This window comes from Anticarsia gemmatalis, chromosome 13, assembly GCF_050436995.1.
Source record: "Anticarsia gemmatalis isolate Benzon Research Colony breed Stoneville strain chromosome 13, ilAntGemm2 primary, whole genome shotgun sequence".
Lineage (NCBI taxonomy): Eukaryota > Metazoa > Arthropoda > Insecta > Lepidoptera > Erebidae > Anticarsia > Anticarsia gemmatalis.
In genome coordinates this window covers 12,814,954-12,833,846 of record NC_134757.1, presented here as the reverse complement: position 1 = coordinate 12,833,846, position 18,893 = coordinate 12,814,954, and the positions used below count along the sequence as shown (strand labels likewise).

The 18,893-nt window shown below is 33.6% G+C and overlaps 1 protein-coding gene across 1 annotated transcript; it reads left to right on the top strand.

The window, feature by feature from the left end:
- Window positions 1–2,089: 2,089 nt before the first annotated feature.
- LOC142977480 (putative inorganic phosphate cotransporter) lies at window positions 2,090–17,144 on the top strand. The gene is made up of 11 exons (XM_076121378.1): window positions 2,090–2,222; window positions 9,622–9,761; window positions 11,785–11,964; window positions 12,335–12,473; window positions 12,842–13,059; window positions 13,940–14,092; window positions 14,507–14,639; window positions 15,411–15,535; window positions 16,015–16,137; window positions 16,552–16,696; window positions 17,021–17,144. Exons 1-11 carry the CDS (start codon window positions 2,162–2,164, stop codon window positions 17,095–17,097), a joined length of 1,494 nt encoding a protein of 497 aa, XP_075977493.1. The 5' UTR covers window positions 2,090–2,161; the 3' UTR covers window positions 17,098–17,144.
- Window positions 17,145–18,893: the final 1,749 nt, after the last annotated feature.

Sequence of the window (18,893 nt, the reverse complement as noted above, 5' to 3'; positions counted from 1 at the left end):
TCGTTATTGGTAGACGTCGTAGCAAGTGGAGTTCTTTTCTTGTGTTTTTTTCGTGTGATTTTATATACGCATATATGGATATATGTGCCTTACAGAAGGTTTTATATACCCTTTAGAAACTTGATTAAAAGCACAACGATGAAATCCGAGGGCCAGATAGTATCCACCCGTTTTAGAAATTGCATCATTTACAATATTAAGATCCACAATTCGCACAAAGATATCTTATCCGTATTACTTGGCTCTTCACCTGCCACCGGGAAAGCCCATTTAATTCCTATTTATTCTTTATAACTACGTCATACAAACACAAGTACAGATAAAGTTGTGATTGCGCTGAAAATAAGAAGGAGGGTCTCGAATGTACACAGAAATTATGCGATAGTGGTATAAATATAGATTTTTATCTTAGTGATATAATTTCTTTTCCATACTTGTGTTATAAATGTAACAGTAACTCTGTCTGTCTGTCCGTCTGTTTGTCTGCCTGCTTGTCTGTCTGTCTGCCTGTCCGTTTGTCTGTCTGTCTGTCTGTCTGTCTGTTCTTCCCCTTGGGGAAAATTTGCACAAAAAAAAATGTTTGAAACCTAAGAAAGGACCTAGAATAGTTTTTATCTAGAAGTTCCACTGGAACACGATTTATGAAAGTAGTAGCCATATAACAATAATCTAGACAGAATTGCGGAGAAGTACGAGTTTTGTATAAAAATGTGGGTTTGTCCGCTATTATAAATCAATAATATTTAAATAATTACTCATTAGTAAATATTTGATTTGCTTCGTAAACTTGAAACAATTGTCACTATGTTGAACTTTTTCAGCCCGTCCTTCTGTCAGTTGACTTATTTATAGTTTTTAAAACAAATATGTTTGATTATATCTTTAAATATTATAAAATCAAATAACTCATCTCCTTTCAAAGAATCTCTCCTTTTACTATCGAACAAACATTCAATACATTGGTCGTACAAATTCATGTCTACATCGTATCTAAAATTTTCTAGTTTTCTTCTAAATGAAAGACCTAATTCTTTTCAAAATATAATATTCACTTACGACCAAGCTTTTATCTAGGCACCTAATAATTGGCTTCGTCTGGCTAGATATAATAAAATCTAGAACAAAGTCTTGCCACATAACAATAATAATATAGCCTTAGAGGCAGTATCGCAACGGTTTATTTTGAACACTTTTGTACATTTTCAAACTTACGGAAAGAGCTTTAATATTTTTAAAACAGTGAGTTTCAAAAATAGTTTCATTTTCTGTGTTTAGTTTTCTTTGGAACGTGTTAGAAGTATTAAAATATTTTACAGAATAACTTTAAGAAGAAGTATCGCACTAGTTTTTATTCTGATTCCAGGTTGATAGTATTTGATGCAATTTAGTTTAATGCAAGTCTTTATTTATTAAGAATTATTATAAATGTTATTATTGTTGTTTTTATTGCTTTCTTATTGTAATATAACTAAAAAAAGATTTATATAAAATATTTACCCCATTGTGGCGATGCGGAGATATGTTATAATGCCTTATTTAAATTAAGTATATTTATATTTTAATGTTTTTCGTTTGTACAATATGTAATTAGTATTTAAAGGGTTTATTTATATTAATATCACAATACTTACACGTTTTAAATTACGCCTTTTTCCCATAATTAGGGATAAGCAGAGACCAGAATCAGATATAATATGATAATGTATGAGACTCTGGTCGATATAATATATTATGATAATGTATGATTTATAAGTAATGTATGTGTCCCACTGCTGAATGAAAGGTGTCTCTGATTTGTTTTTGAAAGAATTAATCTTTAGTTGTCGCTAGCTCATCATCATGTAAGTATATTATTGAATATAATAAGCCATTTCTCCTACGCTAACGAGTAAAACCATACGCAAAACACTAGTCTAAATCAAACAAAACAATTACATATCACTAAGTTAATTTGAACCTAAACAATAACTCATATTGTGGACTTTTTGATATCGCTACCTGAAACGGTCAACACCAAACATTTGAATACCAACTGTATTGTTCACATAATAAGGTATATTTTCCTTTGTTGTACAGTTAATGTATTAGTATATTAATAAAGTGTAGCGGTCTGGAGAAGCACTTCTCTTCGAGGAGTGATGTGAACTGTTGACAACGAAAAATGACTGAAGGAAACAACACAAAATTTGCTATGAAGCCCTCCGAGGGATCGTCGACCAAATGTAAATATTATTTTCTTTTTGTTACTTGTTGCTTAATGGTGAGTGTGATGTATGAATGTGGAAAAGAAGGTATGTGGAATTTTTTACAATAAGTGTTTAAATTCACAAAAATTTGGTAGAAGCTTGTAATTGTGTGATACCTCAAACTTTCTATTTCTACAACAACGAACTGTCGTTATTGTAGACAAAAAACCTAAAACCAATCATACATACAGATTTATGATGGTTTTGTGTCAAAAATTGTATGATGTCTTAATAATGGAGTTCAGATTAAAAAATAAAACCCTCTGTTTACTTAATCAGACCCTTAATCGGAAAAAATACTTTGAAACTCAAGAGGTTTTTAACTTTCTACTTAAAAATCCAAAATAACTAATTGTTCATTATCTTAAGAGACAAAAATACGTTATTGTTATTACTTTTTTTTAATCCGTAAGGAAAACTTTTATTATTTCCGTCACAGACAGACTTCCATAAAGTTTTATTTCTGTTGAAGTAAACAATAAACTTAATCCTTCAGGGAAATAAAGTTGTACTTTAGTAAAAAATATATTTAGGAGATCGGCGACAAAGAACCTATAAAAATAACTAATTTAAGACCCGTTTTTCCTAAAAATCTGAAGTACGAGATCTACATAGTAGATCATTTTAACATAATATCTTAGTAGAGATAAAATTAAAATAGATTGTTGTTTATAATAGCCATGTGTTTGAAAATTTTATTGAATGTATCTGTAACTACCAAGTCCAATGTTAACTGTAGTTCCAGATATAAGGTCGTATATAAAGCAATTAATAAGAAAAAATATAGTGTCATATTTTTAAATCGAGGTACGATAGCGAAGACTATTTCTTAACTATGTAATAACAAACCCACATTTTATAATATAGGACCATTTTAATACATTCATGTCAACGTGCCCAATTTTATATTACTATAATTTCTTTCAAAACCCCTAATTTCCACTTATTTTTAGCATCAACTCGAAAATTCCGGGCCTATTAGCATTTGGTACCGTTACATCATAATTTGCCCCTCCATTTCGACTATTACCATATTCATGTAACTGGGAGCAAGGAATCGATGGCAAAGACCCGAATAAACAGAGAAAAACGATTACACATTCTATCCTAAGTAAATAACGTTACCGCGTCAAATAATCCCATGAAAGTATAGAACCGTACTTGTGTGATACAGGTACTGGCGACAACGAAAATCTGCGAAGACTGACTTTTTTATCTTTCTTTTTAAAAAAATTACAGCTCCCGCATTAAGACTTGCTCTTGTGTCGGAACAAACAAATAACGGATACAAAGTACAACCAGACCCGAAATAACTATTTGTGGATCGCATAAATAATTGTTCCGTGTGGGAATCGAACCCACGACCTCCCGACGCAATGGCACAGTGACCTAAACCAATGCGCCACGGAGGCAAAATGACTTTTAAAATTTTGGGTGACCATTCTATGCAGCGATTGTTATTGTAAATATGGTATTGCAACATGAAACTTTAGAAGTCATCATACTGAATATATGACTGCCTCCCTGCCGCAGTGGTTTAGGTCACCACGCCAACACCACTGCGTCGGGAGGTCGTGGGTTCGATTTCTACACGGAGCAATTATTTGTGCGATCCACAAAGAATTGTTTCGGGTCTGGTTGTGCTTTGTGTCCGTTGTTTGTATGTTTGTAAAAGTCCCCGCGACACAAGAGCAATTCTTAGTGCGGGAGTTGTCTTTTAAAAAGAAAGAAACTGGTCAAGTGAAGTAATTTTATCGTAATATCCCTATATTTAAAGATTATAATGCAAAATAATTAGTTAATAATAATAGGTACAATCTGATCTTTGTTTTACAAAAGCCAATTTTGAAGAGTTTGATGAAATTATAAAATCCATTTTTGTGACACATTACCATACAATAAATAATAATGATAAAATCATACAATTGACAAGACATCTCGAAGTTTATTCCTCGCAAATTTATAGAATGTAGATAACTGTGTAAAATACAATAATTTCAGAACCCTGCTTTTAACAAGATTCTATTTCCATAAAATGTTGTACAGACTGAGTACAAAATTCATAGTATATCTAATATAATAATATGCAGCAGATGCACTTCGCGAAAAGCTTATATGGAAAATTTTAGGTTTCCCATCTTACAGTGCATTTCAAACATATTATAGTGCATATTGCTATTGGTGTAGTAACGATAGAGGGCATTTCTCAAAACGGGCACTTTACATAATGCAAGTATTGCATGGTTATTACATAGTTGCGAAATACTTAAACAAATTGGTTTCGTAAAGCTGTGTAGTTCCGTTTGGTGAACCTAACTAGAGTAGAGAAATAAAAAGCAAACTTTAGAAAATGTAAAGTAAAAAAATGAATATTTTTTTATAAGTCTTTCAGATACTTGACGTTTAATCTATATCGCTCATAGTTCGCAGCTCCTTGCATAATAAAAAAAACATATGGATGGGATAAATAGTCAAAAATAAAATCTTCATAGTTAGAAAACCAATAAATGTGTAACCTTTCTAAAAATATAAACAAAAATTAAATAAAACAAGAGTTAGTAGAGCATTATAAAATGCAAATTTGTATTATAGTTGAGGTGAGGTTTTGAATGTGCTGTAGCGAAATTTCCTATACTCGGTACTATCGAGTAGCGCGCAGTTTTTTATTTAAAGTTACGATAAAAACTGTCTCTGCGCCTAGTTTGTTTTCAAACTAGGCTCAATTTTTAGACAAGTTACGCAACTTAATATCACTTTTGACCGACAACCGGCTAATAATCGACAAATTTTGTATGACAACCTAATCAGCGCCTCTGACGGGTAACGCAGGAATTACCTTCCAAGGAACATTTTCAATGCTAAACTCGCGATAGTACCGACTGACCTACTAATCTGATTTCATACATAATTTCTCAACAGCTATACGGTTTTCAATACTCGATAGTATTTAGAAAATGCTCCACCGAGCTACTTTTGCTTCTGACTGTACTACGTGTAACCTATATGTGTATATATCTGGTCGGTTTTGTATAGGAGTAGGTTTGTGTGCTGATGCTTTCAAAGTTCAATTGGTAAAATTGTAAGAAGTTTAAATGTAATGGTGTTTGTACAACTGATACCTGTTGCATGACACGAGTAATTCATACTTATCATAAGAAGCCTTTTATAACCTGGAATGTAGGTAGAGGTGTATAACATATGTTTGAAATTTTAGTCCCATGTAATATGGGGCGAGCCTATTATCAAACGTTCAGCTGCTATTGAGAACATTCATTTTAAGCTACATATTAGAAAAGTCTAATCGCACTTTTGTTAGACCCGGGATTTGAATCCTAAACTTACATACACTTATGTCTTGACCACAAAGATAGTCCATGTGAGATTTGATATCAGGGTGATTTAATTTTCATATACGACTGTAAAGTGACGATATTCGAGAAATGGAAATGATAAATGTGAAAGGTATGAAATCAAATAAAATAATTTATGTTCTAACTGACAGGTATGAGGTAGTACGCGATAGAGATAGATGGAATTATTTTATTAGCTAGCTTCTACCTGCCGCGTAAAGATTTCTCCGTATAAAAATATTAAATATGTTAATCCACGTTATAACTATTGTCTTCAAAATCCGCTATAGTAACTTTGGTGTAATTGATAAAAGACTTTCGCATTTATGATATTTGTAAGATACATGAATGCAATTTATCTCAGAATGCTAAAGTCAGTCAAAAGTAAGGTTGAGATTTAGATTATTATCTACCCCGAAAAGAAAACAGTATTTCGTATAATCAAAGACTTCAGAAACCATTGAAAGCCACCCAATTAACAGCCCAAAAAATCTAAAACATATCGAAATGTCCAGCTTATAAAGAAAATTAGGTCAATAAAATCTCAAAATGCTATCACGCTTAATAACAAAGAATTGAAATCACATTTCCAATATAATCTCATAATAGAACACCAGTTTCATATAAATTGAAGTACGTGACTATCTCACAGTATCAAGTAATTAAAGACTAATATCATTAACTTGTCTTTCTTATTAGATTTACTCTCCAGTCGATTTTAATTGTATTATTGTATTTTTCTTCACAATTGTAGGATTATTGGTCTGGTACAATGTTCGTGGTATAAGTTTAATAAACGCTAGCCAATACTGTCTGTTGAAATAACTTCGTTTTCTGTAGCGCGATTTTCTACAGTAGGTACTATGGAGAGTCTGGCATTCAAAATGTACTTAAAAACTAGTTCCTACGGCCCCCGCTAGGAGCGCTGATCAAGTTTTCATATAAAATTTGTTTACTGCTAGCCGGATGTGTTGTTTATATAATATATGCAGGTACATGTGGCAGTCAATAGTGGCAGGAAATTGCTCTACTGCAATGTTTTGATTTGAACATTTTATATTCGATTTAACGATTTGAATTTTATTTTGTTGATTAGCAGGTAGGTGATTGAAAGTATCTTTTAAGTAGCTTTTCCTACGAATCAACTTGTATTGTATATATTTTTATGACATGCCAAAACTAGCACGTGTTCGCGTAGGAAAGTTTTTCGAATCGGTTTACTACATTTCTTTGATTGCGTTTGATAGTAACACAATTCAGGTTAGGTATAGTACCTACTTAAGCAATACGACATTTAATTCTTCATAATATTAGCGTTTTAATGATAAAAAATGAGGTTTTTATTTTCCACAATTAATAAACAAGACTTACCCTATTTCGAGGAACGATATTATGTTTTTTCTCGAGAAGTAGCGGAACAGCTTCGCCACCCAACAAACTAAAACTTAATTAATCAGAAGACAGAAATACAAAAGGAAAAGTGTAAAGTTTGCAAGCTGTTACTAAAACTGGGTTTAATTTGAGCTTCACTTTTTACTCAACACTGCGATTTATTTCTTCAGACAAGTTGTTTGTGAATACTTTGAAAGATACTTTGATTTAAATTAATATTTGTTACGACATAATATTATTAACAGCTTGAAATTTTTGATCTAAGGTTAGTAGTGAAACTTTAGAACTAATTGATTAATTATTTTGTCATCTGCCAGAATTTGAACATAATATTACGTTTTACATAGTGTGTAAATAAAATACTATAAAACCCACTTCTGAGAGTGGGTCCCAGATATAGAGAGAGGATATGATAAAGTCATTATAAAATAAATAAAAATTACTTACAAGTTTATTGTCTCACACTAATATATTAAAATTGCTATTGGGTCTTAAACTGTATACGCAATGATATTTTTGTATATGCTATACAAAATGGATATTAATATTATATTTATTCAAGTTTTATATAAACAGGTAAATCTTTTCGAGAGTTTATGCTCAATATTCCATGTAGTTCATTTATAATCTTATTATATTCCCAAAAATAACCTTAAAAAATAATCTTCTTACTACAAAAGCTGGTAACATTACGCCCCCATACTTCCGTATGAAGCAAAGGTAACTGAACCGCGAAATTGAAATCTTTACATTGTTACAGAAATAACCTTATATTTTACTTCAGACCTTCATTTACAAAGGTCTAGAAATTGTATCTTTGTATTACAATATGGAAGAGGTCTGAATAACTTTGTTTTTTTGGGAACGCATGTTTATATTATTTTTTATATATATGAATACTAGCTGACCCGGCAAACGTTGTTTTGCCATAAAAATTTAATAAAAAAACATTGTCTAGCGGACAAAATTGTGAATCTAAACCATTCTCAGATCCCCTTGAACACACACAAAAAAATTCATCAAAATCGGTCCAGTCGTTTAAGAGAAGTTCAGTGACCGACACACTTACAGAAGAATTACATATATAAAGATATTTTGCACGGGAACAAACTCAGTGTGTGTCCACTATGTATGCAGATATTTTTGTTCTCTTACGATTATTTTCTTAAAGATTATATTATAATAACACTCAAGGTAAAATCTAATTACAAATGGAAAAATTTATGAAAAAGTAAAACCTTATCGCTAATTGTTTATTTATGTATTTAATTGACGATAGTGGTAGAAAATCGTTGTCTTGAAAGATTACTAAAAGAATAGTTTGAATAATGGTGGATTATAACGAATCTCAGTTGGCAACTATATGAAAGCCGCTATGCTGTAAATAGTTTTCTCCGTTATTATAGTGATATATGTATATGTAGACGAGTGATGTTACATTAGCAATTTACTGAATAGTGACCATCAATTTGACGTAATCTAGTTGTCAACTGACATATGTGACACGCATACTGCAGCGCGATTCTGTACAGTCGGTACTGTCGAGTATCGAAAGTTTGACATTTAGAATGTACTGCCAAAATATTTGCTACGACGCCCAACAGAGGCGCTGATCAGATTTTCATACAACATTTCTCAATGACAAGCCGGTTGTTGGTAGTCGATAGTAGTAGAGCATCGAGCTAATGATCACTAAACCCACAGGTACACGTCGTTGACTCTTTAATTCAAACAGAAAGCAAAATTAATTCTATGTTAATCATCATTATCCAGCAAATCTTTCACTTCAACAACCAATTGTAACTCAAATCATTCATAGATCAGTTCTTATTCGATCCTCCTATTCTCTTCCTTAACGTGATGCAGCGTAGTGTTAAATTGGAAACGTTGTACAATACAAGCTGTAACAATACTGTCTTGTTTGATACAGTTGTTTTACGTGTTGCTTGCAAACTGGAATTGCATTGCTGTTTTCTTTGAAAAAAATTGTTGTTGTTCATGTGTGCTTTATACAACGACGTTTCGTTACGGTAGAGAATGCTAAAATAAACAACTCTGAATTTGCCCATAAAACAGGATTTAGGAATAGAAAAAACTATAAATTCTTTAAAAATAAGCAGAGGCGATTCCTACTACTATTCGTATAGTTAGTGGTCAACCTAATGTCAAAGCTGTTTAAACCGCCCAAGGGCTTTTGACGTGGCTTAACGACTGTTATCTTAATTGACAACAACCGGGACCGACTTTTACGTGCCCTCCGAAGCACGGAGACGCCCACTATGCGGCCACCCATCTATGGATTGACCGCGCCAATGGTTGCTTCACCCACCGATCATTTACCGACCGGTGAGCGCAACTGGCTATGGGCGCAAGAAATTAGCCAAAACAAATAAACCGTCAACTATTTCGCAAGCAAATTGGCCCTCCTTGGTCCCACAATCCTTCAAAAGCTATATCAACAAAAAAACAATCTCACACATAAAAAAAATTGCCGTAATCAGTGTGGAACTTGTTCAAATAAATGTATATTTATTTTGCAGACCATGGCTTCGGGATCTGTCATGTCCAAATGATCTGAATGAATTGCCGTAATAACTGTGGAAGTAGTTCAAACAAATGTATTTATTTTTCAGACCATGGCTTCGGGATCCGTCATGTCCAAATGATCTGCATGTTCTTCTGCATGATAGCGTTACTCATGGCGCGCAGCAGTCTGGGCGTCGCGATCCTGGCCATGACTGACTCTGCCAACAGGAATAACCCTAATGTAGAGGTAAGGCACTGTTTTCCCTTACGTTTCTAACGAATTGTAGCTTTCAAGCTAGTAGAAGTCTCTATTACAGCAGCTGTATAAATCTCGAATCACAACATTTTACCTAAATTACTGAGGTTTTTGTATGGATTCATATTTCTGTGTATTTTATTATTTATCGTTGATATGAAATGTTGAAAACGTGAACACCACGAACTCTTCTGTCTTAGACTAAAAATAATTATACATTGTGTTACATGTCAGTAGATAACTATTTGTGGGTCAATATAATTATGCCGATCATTTCTTCTTTTTATTATGTTAGTAATTAATACATTAAGTCAAAGCTGCAACGTAAAGTAGCTCGATTCTCTACTACTATCGACTACCGACAACCGACCTGTCATCGAGAAATTTTGTACGAAAATCTGATCAGCGCCTCTGACGGGTGTCGTAGTAAATATTTTGGCAGTACATTTCAAATGTCAAAATTTTGATACTCGACAATACCGATTGTACAGAATCAGGCTACTGCATAGTGGCTGTCAATTTGACGTACACTTGTTGTTAAGTGACATAAACAATACGAATGATAAAATCGCTAATAGACGCTCTCTGTGCCTCGATTCTCTACTACTATTGACTACCGACAACCGGACTGTCATCGAGAAATTTTGTACGAAAATCTGATCAGCGCCTCTGACGGGTGTCGTAGGAAACATTTTGGCAGTACATTCTAAATGTCAAAATTTCGATAGCTAGCCGGTTGTCGGTAGTCGATAGTGGTAGAGAATCGAAGTACTGAAAAACTAATGAACTATTTTTATTTTGAATCACACGATATTTGTCCCTATGACCTACACATATAAAAATACGTAATGTACCTAAAAATACTCCGTCTATTTGTTTTATAACTAACGTAATGTGATAAAAACAAGATGTTATTTTGTCGTATGATATTAAATAAATAATTGTAAAGAAGCCCATGTTAAATATAACATACACATTAGAGATTGTAATTGTAATTGTTCTAGGGAATGCTCGGCAGTGCGTTCGACAAGGTGTATTTTATTTATGCATAAAATTTTACTTGTATAAGATCGTTGATTTTTCTTAATAGATTATATTATATTGGATCTTAATCAAGTAGAATCAGCTTGCTTTTTTTTAACAAAATATATCATGATAAATTCATTTTATTCAGATTGCGCCAGCTTAACGTGGCTTAAAATTGTATTTGATGTGGAACATTATAAAAATATTATCTAAAACAGTGGATATTGTATTGTGTGTTACGTGGGACTTTAAATATGAACTAATTATCACAAATCAAAACAAAAACTACGTCTCCAATAACAACTAAAATATTATTTCAACGCTTAATCATACGAACACACTACCGTAACATTGCACCATTCTCAAATGTATATTTACCTTAATTCTTATCTTCAAACATTTAGTCGCAAAATTTCCATGAACTTGAGGTGCGTGTGACTTTTATTTGTGTATTCACATTTGATTTAAACGGTGCATTGTGTGGTGACATCTCCAAACATTGGAATACTGATAAAGGAGTTGAAATGTCTCGTGTTTTAGACGTGTGCTTTCTAGTAAATTTTTATTTGTGCGTTGATATGAGTGAGTGTTTGTTTTTGAAAGATTTTTAAAGCAAAGGCTTGACATTGATTTTAGGTTTCAAACTTGAAGACTGAATAACGCAACAAATGAATAGTATTTCAAGAGAAGACTCAATATTTTTGTTTTATTAAATTGACAATTAGTTTTTAATTTATACTTAGGCGTTTGAAAGATTTTCTTTTGCGTTGTGGGGTCTTTTAAAAACGGTGCAATGTAGCTAAAGTAGACATTAAATTGGTGAATTGCATCGTCATAGAATCGAAGTAGTGAGTGTTAGTGAATATGTACAGGAAATGACTTTATAGTTTTAAACTTCGATTTGAACGGAAACCGAATGTTTGAACCAACAACACTTATAACTGCTTGCGCATTAATATTGCAGTAACCAACTTTTTTTTTCTTGCAGGTTTACGAATGGGACAAAAAGACTCAAGGTCTGATCTTATCCTCATTCTTCTGGGGTTACATGTCGATGCAGATCCCTGCCGGGTTATTAGCAAAGAGGTTTGGAGGAAAACCCATATTATTGGTCGCGTTACTTGTTAATGGGTGTCTAACTGCCTTGTTTCCGACTTTGGCCAGTGTGGTGAGTATTATTTACTTTAATGTCTCAAAATCTAATATTCTTATTATCTAGTAGTAGCACTTTTCTATTCTTGTTGTTCAGTCTTGTCTGTTTCGCGTCGTTCTAATCCAAGGAACTGATTTTCATAGAATTTTGTATGGAGATAGTTGAAGATCATGCTGTCGAAACACATACTACTGTTTTGTTACTTCTTTACCTAAAAGTAAATGGACTGCATGAGTCAGCTGAACCACGAAGACATTTTATTTTGCATTTAACCCAATCGTTTGATATGCCTTTGTTTCTTTATCATCGCATAAGGGCTTTAAAGCTGAAATGCTTGAATTGATTTGGTTAATATTAATTCTTTACTCGATTATTATTTTCGCAGGGAGGATGGCCCGTAGTATGCGCAGTTCGTGTCGCAATGGGTCTCTCTCAGGCTTGCCTGTTCCCCGCCAGTCACACACTCCTCGGGCGATGGTTGCCTGCCAACGAAAGAACCACTTATAGTGGTGTCGTTTATTCAGGTAAGAAAACATCATTATAGTTCATGTATTTTAGGCATTACCGTCCCTCTGCTGGGCAAGGGTTTTCACTCGTATTGAGGGGAAGGGTCAATGGATCAATCCTTTTGGTTCTTAGCCAGCTCGGGCTGGAAGTTCACCAACTTCTTTGAAAACTGTTTTATAGAACCCGATGTTAGTAAAAGTTTCGACTAAATATTTTCCCCCATTTTTACCAAGGCAGTCTTTCGTAAACACATAACTTTGAAAAGTTATAAGTGTGTTTCCTGAGGCTTGTAGCTCTGGCCACTTTCATTGGGAGCGAATGCACATTCCGTTTCAATGCTGCTGCTTATTACTGCTATTTTAATAAAATATGTTTTAATTTCCAGGCCCACAAATCGGTACAATTATAGCCATGCCTCTATCCGGCTACTTAGCAGAAACCTATCTAGGGTGGAAGATGATCTTCTACGTCATATCAGCTATCATGTTCCTGACTGCGGCGATGTGGTACTGGTTCTCTGCCAGCTCTCCTGGACAGCACTCCATGATGACTGAAGAAGAAATGACTTATATTGAGATGGGACTTAATAGTGCTCAACCACAGGTAGGAACTGATAGATGATTTTTTTAAGACCTTAAATGACGAGAAAACTTAGGTTTTCATGACTGTTAAAATCAGAGAGTCAAAAATAGTGATAAATTTGTCGCAATTTTCGACACTATCCTACTGCTTTGTACGTGTACTTTTCATCACGCTTAGAGCGCTGACCAAATTTCTATAAAATAAATATGTGTATGAAAATGTATTGAAAATGAATTGCAACTCTTATAAAAGCGATGCGAGTAATAAGAAAATATTAAGAAAACGCGTCTACGGAAAATAAAATAAGAAGAATTGGAAAACTCTAATTAATTTTGATTTGGTCTTATAAAGACAAAATGTACACAATGATACTACGTCTTCAATAAAATATCAGTGGCAATGTTTATTCGTTTCCGATCACGACTTCTTTACACAAGAACATCTATCCGCTTAGATTGGATTCAATTATTTCCCGAAGGATTGTTTTGGAAGCCTTTTCATCACATTGATTACTTCCATATTGAGGTCTCTGATATCCACTGGCGATATCTAATTAGTTGGGAAATCTACTTTCGTAAGGTGATTGTACGAATAACAATGGCGTGCTATATTTTTATAGGAACTGTAGTTTGAGGTGATTGCCACTGATTGAACTTTAGAAAACTTTATAAATACAATAGTATAATTAGAATACAGTTACGTTGATTGAGTTAAATTCCCGGATGGAATAAAGCGAAGTAAGCGGTAAATTTTTTAAAATATGTTTTGACTATTTCTACATTTTCAATCTAATAAATTCATAGTTAGATAAGGTTTGTCAAGATAAACCAAAAAGAGCTAAAAGTCATTTATAAAATGTTTCCTCTTAAAATCTTTGGTAAATTAAATTTTTATTCTTCAGGGAAACAACTCGACTCCATGGAAAGAAATGCTGAAAACAGGTCCATTGTGGGCGATCATGGCGGCTCATGTTGGAGGTTCTGTTTTATACATGCTGTTCTTTGTGGATCTACCCACTTATTTGGAAAGGGCTATGCATATATCGCTTAAAAATGTAAGTAATGCTTAAGACTATTTGATGATGTGTGAAGATTTGACGATTTCCGCGTCGCGTGTAGGTCGTGTAATAGGTTCGAATACTAAAAGAGATTAGTGTTTGTCTGATGAGCTTGAGTATATTATGTAAAAATGCGTGTTCGCGTTAATTCCCGTATTCTATTATACATTATATTATGTAAGTAGTGAAGTAAATTAATTGACGTATGTTTCGTCATACGTGTGTTTTTAGAAGTAGTTATTAGCTGTTCGGTTAACACAGTACGACGTCTGCTTAGCTTAGAATCATTCATTTTCCAAAAAATACAAATTTCTTGAGCCCACAAATAGAATATTGGTACAAGAGCTAACATATTATTATGTATCTTTTCCAACGTAATTAAACTATACCTAATTTCATTTTATTTTCCAGAGTGCTACACTATCAGCGTTGCCATACGTGGGAATGTTTGCCGGCAACATAGGATCGGCGTCGCTTTGTGAATGGTTATACAACAAGGGACTACTATCCGTTGCCGCTTCTAGAAAGACATTTAATTCCATAGGTATGTTAGATCAATATAAAAATGTGAAAGTCTGTCTGTCTTTTATGCTCTCAATACTAAACTTTTGTAGGCTTGGAACTAGTGGACGATTGGAAATTTATTTTTGCCTAAAGTAAATTACAAGCGAGACAGCAGAGCTCAGTTAGTCCATTTAAAACCCTTGAAAGCTAGTTAAATAACGAAAAAATGTCTCTCTAATCTCTTCAAATATATAACCATATAGCCATAGTATATGACCAGATGTTTATTAAATAGCTATAATATAAACGATCTGTGGGTTAAGCAACCCTTGGTGCGGTCATTCCATTGATGGGTGACTGCATAGTGGTGTTTAAGCTGGGCGTCTCCTTGCTTCGGAGGGCATGTTAAAAGTCGGTTCCGGCAGTTGTCTACTAAGATAACAGTCGTTAAGCCATGTCAAAGGCCTCTAGGGCAGCTTGAACAACTTTGACACTAGGTTGACCACTAACCATACGACAAACATAGATAAATACACTAGCTGACCCGCGCAACTTCGCTTGCGGCACATAAGAGAGAATGGGTCAAAATTTTTCCCGTTTTTGTAACATTTTTTATTGCTACTCTGCTCTTATTGGTTGTAGCGTGATGATATATAGCCCATAGCCTTCCTCGATAAATAGGCTATCTAACAGTGAAAGAATTTTTGAAATCGGACTAGTAGTTCCTGAGATTAGCGCGTTCAAACAAACAAACAAACTCTTCAGCTTTATAATATTAGTATAGATAAGCAAAATGCTCATATCTTTCCAGCCATGTTCGGTGGTGGTCTCGGTACAATAGTGCTAGCGTTCCTCGGCCCTGAAGACCGATTCATTGCTGTCGTGATGCTGGTCACCATACTTACTGCTTACGGCTGTATCTCAGCTGGATTTATGGTAAGAGGCTTTTTGTTCAAGGAATTTACACAATGTTAGAAGGCACAATTACGTCTACTTACTTCTCCGTACTATCATGCTATTACATAAATTTTATTACTTTCCTTTACTATTTTCCGATAATGGTTTGAGCTTAATTCAGTTGACTGAGTTAAGCTCAAACCATAAGACCAGATAATTACATTGATTGTTTTAAATGTTGAAAATATTAATTTGAAACACAAACATTTGAAGTGTGTCTTTTGTATGCTCAAGAAAAGTCATCCTTAACATATTCAATAATGTTAATAAGGTTAAAAAAAACCTTCTAAAATAACAAATTACTCTTAGCTTTATCTGTTGTCTTCCACTAGCAAAATATATTTTAAATGGATACAATGATTAGAATCATGACCATGAACTAAATTCTTAAAACTCAGACATAGATACAATACATCTTAAACTAGAAGTAGTATCTAATAAAACACACTTTGTTACAGGTGAATCACTTAGACTTGTCGCCGCAGTTCGCCGGCGTGATGCTCTCTCTCACAAACTTCTGCGCGACGCTCGGCAGCGTCGTCACACCTGTCGTCACTAGTTTTATATTGAGGAACGATTCCGTAAGTTTCTACTTATTACTTTAGCAGTACTCGAAATTATTTGGGAAATACTAGTTTGCTATGAACCACCAATCTATAAGTACGGTATAACTACATTTTACTCAAAACTAACGGGTTGACCCCGGTTAGTTATAGGATGTTATCCAATACCCTTTGAAATTTGGATCTCGTCGATCCCTTAAAAACCTGATCCTGACAATTATTATATTTTTTATTGATCATCACAAACTCGTTAAAAAGAGAATTATCCAATTTGGTGCAATTGTTTCTAGTCTTTCCCGAGATTTTATGCTCAAAGTCACATAACTATAATACAGACAAAACAACTTTGATTCTTTACGTACTTTTATTCTATTTATCTCATCCTCTGATCCTTACCACCCTAATATTTTCTAATTATTTGTAATTCTACAGTCAGACGTGAGTCGTTGGCGGATAGTGTTCCTGCTCGTGGCCGGGATAGCCATGGGCTCCAACCTCATCTACATCATATTCGGCAGCTCCGAGCGACAAGCTTGGGACAACCCACACTACAAGGACAGGAGGAAAGCTGATCCAGGTAATATCACCAACTAGTTTATTCTCTCTATAGATAAGTGTCCCTTCGGTACGAAACAGTTACAATAAATTTGTCTTATAAATAAATAATACGTCTTTTGGATTGATGACAAAGCTCTAAAGCGCCTATCAAATGCAGATTTATTTGGTTCGATCCATATTAAAGTCTAAAACTAACTGTTGGAAAGCAAACTGTACCTACTCTTCTATATTTCGAAAATAAGTAAGCTATGCTTCTTGTGATGAAATAAAATGCCCGTTAAACACAAACTAAATAACAACCCCAAGTAACATATTAACAATTGTTTTTTTGTTTTGTTTACAGAAGAAATGAGACCACTAGACAAGAAAGAGCTGAAAGAACTAGAAGCATTAAAGAGCAGTATAGAATATTCAAAATAAACATTTGTAGAGATTATATTTTTATTTATAATAAACTGTGATTTGAACAGTGTCGTATATTTTTATATCATATAACAATTCCCGGACTCCTCAAAATCCTTCAACAAATTGCCTATTAAATTTTCTGGTAGATAATAATAAAGATGTAAGTCAAAAATTATCTGAGAAATTTCTTCATGAATTTGATCTCGCCTTTTTATTCCATATGGTAGTTCTTTTATGTAAGATTCAAGAATCAGATTTTTCTGGAATAGCAATAAAACATTTTTTACATAACTACGCATAATAGTATATCGTTTAGAATAAATCCAACCCTAAATATTAATCAATCTGACCAAGATTTAACTGCAATCACAAAAGGACGACAAAATTATGTCCCATTATGTGGATAAAAAAAAATTGGGCCACAACATTCAACAAATTTTGAAAAAAGGATTTCAAAACATTCCATAATTTTATTAATTTCAACTTTTTTTCCATATTAAACTTCCTCGTGGTGTGTAACACAATTTTTGTCCATTTCTCTAATTCCCACTTCAATTATGTTAATGTTTCTACGGTCTCCGTGCTCTCACATTACCTATACAAAGACCTAGCTTTTACACTTAAATTCATTTGCTCCTGCACTCCCCTATTTTAGCTCCATTGCAAAAAATCTATTGAAAAAAATTTATATTTTCCTCTCTTAAAATTACACGTTTCACTTGCAACAAAAGCATTTTCTGCAATAGTGAAATATATTTTTCATTATCTTTGTTTGTTCCGAATTTCTTTTTAACCAGGAAATTATCAGCAAGGTTAATCATGTATTTATGTAAGATTTGTCAGTCACTATAATAAATTCAAATTATTATAATAATAATTTTTGTATATAACAGAACATTTTTCGTAAAACGTGACGATGTTCAAGCCAACCATAATAATTACCACTTGATGGTTTTAATATGAAAATAATGCTTCGTAAACATACGTGGAGATAAGATGGAAATAAAATCGTAAGTGAAAAGAACTGACAAGTACGATTGGGCAACGTATGGGAATGGGTTCAACACTACAGTTTATGAAATATCGTGTATCTCCTGAAAGATTAGACTTAGGCTGAATATAAACAAACAAAATACGTATTTTTTTTTATTTTGTATATTTTTTTCAAACTCAGTCTAGAATACTGTTTTAATTTCTGTCCATCCATACTAGTGTGGAAAAACTCTATTTTGTAAGCTTTTATATAATCGGTTTGATTTCGAGCTGATTTTGGTATGTAGATAGTTGAAGATCGAGGTTAAGATAAGCTGATATGTAAATTGTGTGCTCGTATCTGGCTGAAATTAAGAATGATTTTTTTGACCTAGCCTGTGCCTGCTGCAGCCTTGCCTGCTTTTTTCACTACGGAATCCTAAAAGATATCCAACCATATTACTCATACTCTACATACAATTTTAAAGTTTGATGCAATTTGGTACACTTGTCAATCAGTAGTGAGAATTTGACTGTGCGACCTTAACATTGCATTGTGTGCTCATTGCAACGGCTTCGCAACTACTGGTGCTACTAAATCCCCAATGTATAGCTGATATTCTGTGAGTTATAAATAAATAATTTTTGCGTTTAATTTCACTAATTTTGTAGAGTTCTTTCCATGCCACCTATGTTTGTCAGGGTATAATAGTAACCAACTGCTGCCCCATAAATGTTTTTTTTTAAAGACAACTCCCCCCCTATGAATTGCTCTTATGTCGCGGGGACTTTTACAAACATACAAACAACGGACACAAAGTACAACCAGACCTGAAAGA

What these genes read in the sequence shown, in the direction of transcription:
- LOC142977480 (XM_076121378.1), top strand. Translation starts at nt 2,162, where the DNA reads ATGACTGAAGGAAACAACACAAAATTTGCTATGAAGCCCTCCGAGGGA. An exon ending in GTATCTCAGCTGGATTTATG is followed by an intron (nt 15,536 to 16,014) that starts GTAAGAGGCTTT and finishes ACTTTGTTACAG; the next exon opens with GTGAATCACTTAGACTTGTC. An exon ending in CAGGAGGAAAGCTGATCCAG is followed by an intron (nt 16,697 to 17,020) that starts GTAATATCACCA and finishes TTTTGTTTACAG; the next exon opens with AAGAAATGAGACCACTAGAC.